Source organism: Epargyreus clarus, unplaced genomic scaffold (genome assembly GCF_041222505.1).
Source record: "Epargyreus clarus isolate Ecla_fem2 unplaced genomic scaffold, WU_Ecla_fem_2.2 ptg000036l, whole genome shotgun sequence".
Lineage (NCBI taxonomy): Eukaryota > Metazoa > Arthropoda > Insecta > Lepidoptera > Hesperiidae > Epargyreus > Epargyreus clarus.
Window position 1 is genome coordinate 1,237,225 of NW_027332241.1, and position 10,621 is coordinate 1,247,845.

Sequence of the window (10,621 nt, forward strand, 5' to 3'; positions counted from 1 at the left end):
CGAATGCCCTCTTTAACCGAAAATTTAATGGGTTAAAAGATCCCCAGTTATTTATATTGTCCTTTAATATAATACTTTAGTAACGAGAAATATTATATGTGCGGTCCTACAGTTACTGTGGAGTGAAGAATACAGAAAGTTGGATTACATTGAGTAATATCGTAATCTTTCTGTTGATTTGGGCATAATCATGGCATTACTAACAAAATATCCTAACCATATCATAAAGAAATAAAACTTTATAAGCCGGAGTATTGACGTGTCATTGAAATTCTGTCAAATATAACTGTCACTGTCAATTACAAATGAAAATATTGATGTTATTATGTGAATAAATAATTTTTAAAGCATTAAATCTGTAAATAATGTCTGAAAACTGCAATATAAGTAATATATGTCGCTGCTGCCACACACAAGGCGTGTTTAAGAGCCTTACTGCGTCTCATACTCATGGAGGAAAGGAGGAAATTTATTCAAAAATGCTTAAAGACACATTTGATATAGTTGTAAGTTCTTATTATGTTTAATAACACTGTTTGCACTCATGGCTCCACATTTGTCCAATGTTATGGGTGCTATGAACACACACAAAGACGAACATGCAAATATTTACACCTAGAAAATGTAGTCATCATGTAGATATCTGTCTGGTCGGGAATCGAACCAGAAACCCACATCAGACCGGTATGGTGACCGCTCCACCATGCTGGCCGTAAAATCATGTAAAACATTTTTTTTAATGATATGATTACAATTAATTATCTCGACTGCTGGACACAAGTATTTTCTCATAAGTACACCTGACAAATGTAGTCCATCACATAGCTCAATTCTAATTGTTTTTTTTTATATAATATATAAAATTCTCGTGTTACAGTTTTCGTTGCCATACTCCTCCGAAACGGCTTGACCGATTTTGATGAATTTTTTTGTGCTTATCCAGTATCTATGAGAATCGGCCAACATCTATTTTTCATCCCCCTAAATGTTAGGGGTAGTACAACCCTAAATTTTTTTTTATTTATATGGCAATACAACGTTTGCTGGGTCAGCTAGTGATAATATATGATTAGGATCCATTTCGTCCACAGTTAGACACAAGTATTTTCTCATAACTACATCTGACAAATTGCGGTGTAAGAGTCAGATAAACGTTAAACAGATCTACAAAAAATAAAAAAAACGTTTTCACAAAACGGTCCACAATGTAGTCCTTTATGAAATGGCAAAACGACGTAACGCTATATTCAATATTTCGCAAGTTACAAAAAAGAAATAACATAAGACCCACTTTCGACTGAACCAGAATAACGTATTATGAGTACCGTTAAATTACTTTTAATTATCATGTTAACTGTTAGACCTATTTGCAAAAAATATGTTTTTAATCATAGATTATTGTATGTCCACAATATCAAACACAATATAAAATTGACAAAATGTAGATACATTCATCTGACTCTTACACTGCGAAATGTACTCCATCATACAGCTCAATTTTAATTGGTTATATATATCATCACTGGAAAGGCTACAGAAAAGGCCCTCTTTAAAAGTTAGACTTTTAGCCTTTCGAGTGATGTCTGTATTTTAAAATCCACCATACAATTTAAAGGTGGTTGAACCCTTTGTGGTTCGATTCCGGTGGCACCACCACTCATAACAGCAGTGTTAAAGGCTGCTGTGTTCAGGTTTGAAGGGTGTGGTAAGGAAGACACTCTCAAGGGTAGCGGCACATCTATGGCTGATCTTAGGTAAGAATATCTAATCCTATCTGGGGTTGATTACAGAAGTCCATGAGCGGCAGTAGCCACCTACCATCAGGTGCACTGCATGCTCGTCTGCTACTCCTATATTATTTATTTATTTATTTAACTGTTGTGCTGACGAAGTAAACACTAATACATTTTATTAGGCATAGCTATACAATACAATTTTGGTGAGTGTCACCTCAAATACGGGCACAAACTACAATTCACAACACTATAACGAATAACAATACATTTTGAATACAAAAATTATGATAAGAAATATTATTAACATTAAAAATAAATTATATCAATTGAATTACATTATAATGTTAAAGGCAACCAAGATAAAACACAGATATAAAAACAAACAACAAAAAAAAAAACAAAACAAAACAAAAAATACTACTTACATAAAAGTGCAATTTATGCTTCAATGATATGTACCTTACACCTTATTCTTTTAAATCTGAAGTTATCTCCAAACCAAGCATTTATCTTTCAGCTCACAATAGTAGAGGATAATAACGGTGGTTCCACAATATGTGACACATGTATCTTAAGACTCCGAGATGCTGATCTGTTTAAAGAGCAGGTGATGGTGTGTGAACAGACTTTGGGAAGACTTTATAATAAACATAAAGTTAAAGGTATCGGTGAATTTATTAATTAACAATTAAATTAATTAATTTATGTTAATTATTAATTACATTATTATTAAATTATATTAATGGTTAATTATGAGTGAATTTATCTTAAAAATAATTGTCATTGTCTTTGTAGTTGATTCCTCATGATTGAGGTTTTTGACCATTTTTGACTAGAAGAGTTCCTATTTTTGCATTTCCAAAATTTTCATATTTACACTCAAATTGTCAAACAGTTCAAAATTAGATGATTTTTCATCATAATTTTGAGTTAATTGACAAATTTTGTACTGTTGTATATTGGATAAGATTAATATTAACTTAAGGGCTGTTAACTTATTAGTGACACTAGTAGCTTAAAAAGCATTAAAATATTAATTAGGATTATAGTAAATATTGTTGTTAGGATCTTTCAATTGCTGTAGTAATCTTTATTTTTCATTTTTTATACCATATTTTATTTATTTATAGGTTCTAAAATTGGTGTGGTTAAAGAAGAACTTGATATTATTTTTAATGGTAAGTTCTTTTAATAATAAAGTTAAATATTATACAGGGTGAATTTTTCAAGTGGGCCTTCAGTGCAAAATCAAAAATTATATGGATTAGTAAAAAATGCTGACTAGAGTTCAGCCAAGAATCGAACAAGTTTATTTAAAAAAAAAACTCTGTATTACTCTACCATCAAATAGGATCAAATTCTGGCAAGTGATGATAAATGACAAACTATAATAATTAAAAATCACCATCATTTTCCGATGGTGATTTTTAATTATTGATTTCAGGTCTCAAAGAAGAAGAAATAAGTCTTACAGGCATCGGGGAGAAAGATGACATTGAAAATAAGTACAGCGATGGTAAAATATTTATTTTATTCATTTATGATTTAGAACTTAGTGATGTGCGATATACACATACCGCTAATACTCAATTTTATTTATCAAATGTTTTTCCTAAAAATCGAAATTTGAAAATTTCTGCTATTATATTTTCACATTTGATCTTTAATAAGCAAACATTGGATCTAGTATTTATTTATAACAGTGGATAGTTAAGCTCAATAGATGATGATTATATATTGGGTTTTTAGCATATTTATTCAGTGGAAATTTTACAACGGTATGACAGCGAATGCTGCGAATGACATCAATTGGCTACTTGACACTTTTTGGGAAACTGTTTTAATGAATTCATATACGTATTATATATGCCTTTCATTGATCATTTTTTCGAAAAAAGGGCTATTTATTAATAAAAAACATATTTTTATTATGGTAAACGGAACGTTACGCTAAAACAGGCGGTCAAGTGTCATTTCGTAGCGTGACGTCAACACATTGAAAATATAGAAATAAACTTCGACGCTACACATACTTCAGGGGAAATCTTGGGAATTATTTAACTTTTATTAGTACAATTGCAAGAATGTCAAATTACAAGGCGTGTGCAGTGACGATGTGTACAAGTACGATCGCTAAATATCGTAACAAATTTGCTTATACAAGTTCCTAAACCCAAATCTCATAAACGTTAAAGAATTTGCAGATTCTTATATGTTTAAATCCTCTGTTTGCAAGCAATGACATTTTATACTTTTTATGTAAGAGAAGTATTATTGAGAAAAAGGACAAAACAAAACAGCAAGTGGAAGTATTCATATATTTAATATAATATATAGATGTCTATGATAAGAATAGAATTATAAGATGTCTATGGGAATTATATTTTAAGGGCCCATTCTGTAATTAATAGGACATAATTAAAATATTTAATGACTGTGTTATTATTGCTTGTGCATGTGCACTGATTAACTTACAGGATTGTATAATTAAACATACATGATTTGCTAATATTAGTCTTTTATTTGTTTATTTGGTTTATATGGTTCTATTGAGTAAACACAGTAGAACTTTTGTATATATTTATCGTCATATGTTACAGTTACAATAATTAGTACAGATCACCTCAAAGCATTCTGAAGCTGTTATTTCCTTCGTTTATATTGAAGCTCTTGCTAAGCTGAATTTGTGTGCTGCTTGCGTTAATGCTTTTCTTAATTCCTAAAATTATTTTCTGTAACCACTGAATATATTTTTTTTATCACTGTCATTTTCATAATTAAATCTGTAGTCCAATAACAGCAACTGTATGGTAGTTTTCCTTCCTTCATCTTTTTGGGTAGTTTATGCAAGTAAAGAACTACTGTTTATACACTTTCGAAACTTTTGGTTCCTCACTTCTTCTACAACTCCACATTAAAAATCCTTGGGAGGCAGGACAGTAATCCCATTTAATACTTTCCTTTTCATATACAATCATAGACACAGTGCATGACATTTGATGTATCTTGTGTTCAGGACTTCAGGACAACTTTTACTTTTCATGAAACACAAGCTTGCCTTCTTCTTAAACTGCACATACCCTATAGCGTCGTCACTATAATGCTGTCGCGAGGATCTGAAATTATAAATATAACCAATAAATAACCTTAAAGCAGTTCACATAACAATATAAGTATAGTTTAAAAAAGCTTGATAATCACTTAAACATAACCTTTCTTCTATCGGAAGTCGGCTAAGAAATGCTTTAACTGTCCGAAATGATTAAATGTAAAGAATATTTTACTTACGTTGTTTATTTGTGATTTCCATAGGTTATTTCGCGGAAGTTTTTGTATTCATTTTTATTAATTGCATTGTATATCTTCTTTAAGCAGATACCCGCTATCAACTTTAATATAGTGTGGATTTATATCGGTTCACAACATAAATTCAATCAACTCTAACAGCAAACGATATAATTATTATTTGTCTTGTTTATTATGCGTGTGGTGACGTCACATGACATTTCAAGCAGCACCGTCCCCGTTTTGGAATTTACAACCCACAGATAAAAAATCGAAAATTTCTTTTTAGAAATAAAAATACTTATAGTGTATTAAAATTTAAACTAAATATTGCATAATTTATGTTTACTTATAAGCTATCATATCGATCATATTTCATATTTTATTGTTATTAGTGTCAAGTACCCAATTTAACTGTGACACAGCTTTATGAAAAAACTTTATATATATAGAGTTTATACATTGCCAATCTAACATTATTTATATAAAACTAATAGAGCCGAGGTTTCCCCCGTGTTTTAAAAAATATAACGTGACATACATATAACTGAAAATTTGTACGTACATTGTAATGACAGTGGCGCTATCTGTCGAAAATTGGTCGAATGCAACTCAAAAACCTTTGTGGGCTCATGCACAACAACTTTGCTAAAGGTCACAATCACATGATCAAATGCACAGTTTACTTCTATAAAGGACATACAAACAAACATTCATTTATCTATATGTATATTATTATTATTATTGTATATTATAATTAAAAAAATAAGGCTTTGTCATCAATACCACTGTTATGATAAATAGTAGACATATTTAGTGAGTGTCTGTTGTACAAAATAAATGCAATGTTGTTCCCATTTCAGAGGATAAAACACCTATAGGCATATTCACGGAGGCAGTGGATATTGATGATCAACCTCTTTCTATATTGAGGAGTCAGGAGCTACAAGATGACTGGGCTCCACAAGACCACAGTGAAGGTAAGTCATGAGGTACAGTTCTCGCCAAACTTATTGTAAGACGGCGCGGGACCACAAGGTACCCTCCGCTGTCCGCTCTCGCCCACGGGTACATAGCGCAGTTAGTATGCCCTTACGTTGCTACGGAATATATTCTTGTAGTTGTGCGGAACAACTTCAGAGCGGACTAGTAGCATGGCGCGGACTATACTTTGATTACACAGTGGTCGAAATTCAGCTAAAATCATTATATAACATTTGAATTATTAACAAAAATAAATATACCAAAATTCTAAATTTGATATTTTTTTAGTTAATTATTTGATTTTTGTATTGATACCGTAAGAATTTCGGTAATGGAACGCCTCGGATAAGTTACGCAACAAATGACAAAAATCTTACATATTTAATAATTTTACATTTTTTTTTCAGATGAAGAAACGAAACCCATAAGAAAAATCAAGGCAAAGAAGTTTTCGTGCACGATATGTTTCAAGCAATTCACATACAATGGTTCCCTAGACGTTCATATGAAGATCCATTCCGGACATAATCCATACCCATGTTACATATGTAAAAACACATTTCCACATAATAAGGAGCTTATAAAACATATAGCGATAAGCCATTCTGATAACGGGAGGTTTCCTTGCAAAATGTGTTCGAAGGTATTCGAAAAAGCTAGACAGCTGAAGAACCATTTACTCATACACTATGATAGCGATCAATTTAAGTGTTCTGAGTGTAATAAAGTCTTTCAACGACGTAAAGGTTTGAAGGAACATATGAAAACGCATTCTGGAGAGCGGAACTTTAAATGTAGTATATGTAGCAAGTCATTCGGTCATAAGCAAACGCTAAAGTCACATATTCTAACGCATACAGGCGAAAAGCCGTTTGTATGTGATGTATGTGGCAGACGGTTCCCACAACGCACACATTTGAAACGACACATATACATCATTCACACCGGAGTGAAGCCCCATTCGTGTAAAGTGTGTCAAAAGCAATTTTCTAGCAAAAGTTATTTGTCGATACACGAACGCCAGCACACAGGCGTGAAACCGTACACCTGTAGTGTGTGCAAGAAGGATTTCACAGCGTACACAACATTAAAAGTTCACATGAGAGTACACACCGGCCAAAAACCGTACACATGTTCCTTCTGTGACAGACAGTTCGCGCAAATGTCCAGTTTCAAGCTCCACGAACGTACACATACAGGCGAACGGCCCTTTTGTTGCAAAGTCTGTAAAAAACCCTTCGCGGATAACGGTTATCTTAAAATACATATGCGTCTTCATACAGGGGAAAAGCCGTATAATTGTGAAGTGTGCGATAAGTCCTTTAGAGAGACGGGGCAGTTGAAACGTCATCTAAAAACACATAATGCAGTTAAATTGACATGCAATATATGTAATAAACAGATTGGGAACCTATCGAGGCATATGAGAGTGCATTCGGTGGAACGTCATAAGTGTGCGGTGAGAGTGAAAAAGAAACAGTTTTAGGCATAACTTTTGTAGTATTAAAGGTAGATTTTTTATGACTATTGCAAGTATACCTCTTTTTCTACTTAATAACAGCATTGTACCGCTGCTGTGTTCTGATATTATTTAATTAGGCACATGGGGTAAGATTACTAAGAATATTGCAATTTTTTATTTTAAGCAGACACTATTTTTATTTCAATGGATAGTAAATCTAATTATTAAAGTTACGGGTCTTAATAAAATATTAAGTTAACTTTGAGAGTTCTAGTGTTACTTCAGTAAACTTATTGTGAAAGATGTTAATAGCGTGATTCAAGATGCAAGTGGCGCCATCTCTTTTTGAATAACTAAAATGATGTCTATTTCTTTTTTTACTTGATAACAATTTTAACCCAATTATAATGTAATAAATTTAAATGTTAGAGTTTGTATTATAATAGCTCTTATTGCAATGTCTTAATAAATAAAAGGTGTATAATTGAAAATACATAAATATTTTTTAATAATATGTTTAAAGAATGTATTACAATAGAAGTATTAATTTTTAATTGATTAAATGTGCGTATTTTATTATAACTGTGTTTTATTTCGTAGACTATTGAGTAGCTTTAAAGGCTAGACCGAGGAGTTCTGAATTTTCATAAATCTTAACATATTAATAATTAAATTAAATAATTGGATATTTCCACGGAACAGATAAGATTTTTCAGACTTTGATATAAATCAATTGGGTACTTGACAGTTATAACAATAAAATATGAAATATGTTGGATATGATAGCTTATAAGTAAACATAAATTATGCAGTATTTCGTTTATTTTTTAATACGTTCTAAGTATTTTAATTTTTAAAAAGAAATTTTCGATTTTTTATCTGTGGATTTTAAATCCCAAAACGGCGACAGTGCTGCCTCAAATGTCATGTGACGTCACTACATCGAAACTAGCGGTGGGTCGTTGAAGTTTTTTCCGTCAACGAAACGTCAACGTTAATTTCCTTTGATCAACTAGTTAATTTCGTCAACGAGTTAACGTGTTACTAATTTCAACTTGCATCAATAATAAACGGTTTTTAACTATACTGCAACGATCAACGCTTCTCTACTGAAGTGCGGTAAATTTTATTTTAGAAACAATTTGACGTAGTGTGTGTTATTAAATATCAATATCAAGAATTGATATTTATATCAATTCTTGATATTTATAATTAATTAATTTTAAGTAATTATACAGTCATGTAACTTAATCAGTGCACATGCACCATCAATAATAACACAGTCATGAAATATTTTAATTGTGTCCTATTAATTACAGAATGGGCCCTTAAAATAGAATTCTCATAGACGTCTTATAATTGGGTACTTGACAGTTATAACAATAAAATATGAAATATGTTGGATATGATAGCTTATAAGTAAACATAAATTATGCAGTATTTCGTTTATTTTTTAATACGTTCTAAGTATTTTAATTTTTAAAAAGAAATTTTCGATTTTTTATCTGTGGATTTTAAATCTCAAAACGGCGACAGTGCTGCCTCAAATGTCATGTGACGTCACTACATCGAAACCAAACAAGACAAATAATAATTAAATCGTTTGCTGTTAGAGTTGGTTGAATTTATGTTGTGAACCGAAATGAAGCCATACTATATTAAAGCTGATAGCGTGAACCTGCTTAAAGAAGATCCATATATGCAGTGCAATAAATCAAAATGGATACAAAAACTTCCGTGAGATAACCTATGGAAATATCAAATAAACAACGTAAGTAAAACATTCTTTATATTTACATTTAATCATATCGGACAATTAAAACATTTCTTAACTGACTTCAGACAGAAGAAAGGTTGTCTTCAAGTAATTATTAAGATTTTTTTAAATATACTTATATTCTTATGTGAACTGATTTAAGGTTATTAATTGGTTATATTTATATTTACAGATCTTCCCGACAATCGTATAGTGACGACGTTATAGAGTATGTGCAGTTTAAGAGCAAGGCAAGTTTGTGTTTCATGAAAAGTAAAAGTTGTCCTGAACACTAGGTACATCAAATGTCATGCACAGTGTCTATGATTGTATATGAAAAGGAAAGTATTAAATGGGATTACTGTCCTGCCTCCCAAGGATGCTGCAAACATGCAGTAGCATTTTTAATGTGGAGTTGTAGAAGAAGTGAGGAACCAAAAGTTTCGAAAGTGTATAAACAGTAGTTCTTTACTTGCATAAACTACCCAAAAAGATGAAGGATGGAAAACTACCATACAGTTGCTGTTATTGGACTACAGATTTAATTATGAAAATGACAGTGATAAAAAAAAATATTCAGTTGTTACAGAAAATAATTTTAGTAATTAAGAAAAGCATTAACGCAAGCAGCATTCAAATTCAGCTTAGCAAGAGCTTCAATATTAACGAAGGAAATAACAGCTTCAGAATGCTTTGAGGTGATCTATAGTAATTATTGTAACTGTAACATATGACGATAAATATATACAAAAGTTCTACTGTGTGTACTCAATAGAACCATATAAACCAAATAAACAAATAAAAGACTAATATTAGCAAATCATGTATTTTTAATTATACAGTCCTGTAAGTTAATCAGTGCACATGCACAAGCAATAATAACACAGTCATGAAATATTTTAATTGTGTCCTATTAATTACAGAATGGGCTCTTAAAATAGAATTCTCATAGACGTCTTCTAATTCTATTATTATCATAGACATCTATATAATATATTAAATATATGAATTGGGTACTTGACAGTTATAACAATAAAATATGAAATATGTTGGATATGATAGCTTATAAGTAAACATAAATTATGCAGTATTTCGTTTATTTTTTAATACGTTCTAAGTATTTTAATTTTTAAAAAGAAATTTTCGATTTTTTATCTGTGGATTTTAAATCCCAAAACGGCGACAGTGCTGCCTCAAATGTCATGTGACGTCACTACATCGAAACCTGTCGATCACATCGAAACCTGAAGTATGTGTAACGTCGAAGTTTATTTCTATATTTTCAATGTGTTGACGTCACGCTACGAAATGACACTTGACCGCCTGTTTTGGCGTAACGTTCCGTTTACCGTAATAAAAATATGTTTTTTATTAATAAATAGCCCTTTTTCGAAAAAA

The 10,621-nt window shown here is 31.2% G+C and overlaps 1 protein-coding gene and 1 long non-coding RNA gene across 2 annotated transcripts; both read left to right on the forward strand.

Moving 5' to 3' along the window:
• Positions 1 to 266: 266 nt before the first annotated feature.
• LOC140756964 (uncharacterized) lies at positions 267 to 7,650 on the forward strand. Its single transcript, XM_073092506.1, has 6 exons — positions 267 to 506; positions 2,254 to 2,398; positions 2,867 to 2,914; positions 3,181 to 3,252; positions 5,885 to 6,001; positions 6,413 to 7,650. The coding sequence occupies exons 1-6, from the start codon at positions 366 to 368 to the stop codon at positions 7,489 to 7,491; spliced, it is 1,602 nt and encodes a 533-aa protein (XP_072948607.1). The 5' UTR covers positions 267 to 365; the 3' UTR covers positions 7,492 to 7,650.
• A 1,050-nt stretch (positions 7,651 to 8,700) lies between these two features.
• Positions 8,701 to 10,043, forward strand: LOC140756970 (uncharacterized). Its single transcript, XR_012103920.1, has 2 exons — positions 8,701 to 9,238; positions 9,417 to 10,043. It is a non-coding gene; the product is annotated as an uncharacterized LOC140756970 (long non-coding RNA).
• The last annotated feature ends 578 nt before the right edge of the window (positions 10,044 to 10,621 follow it).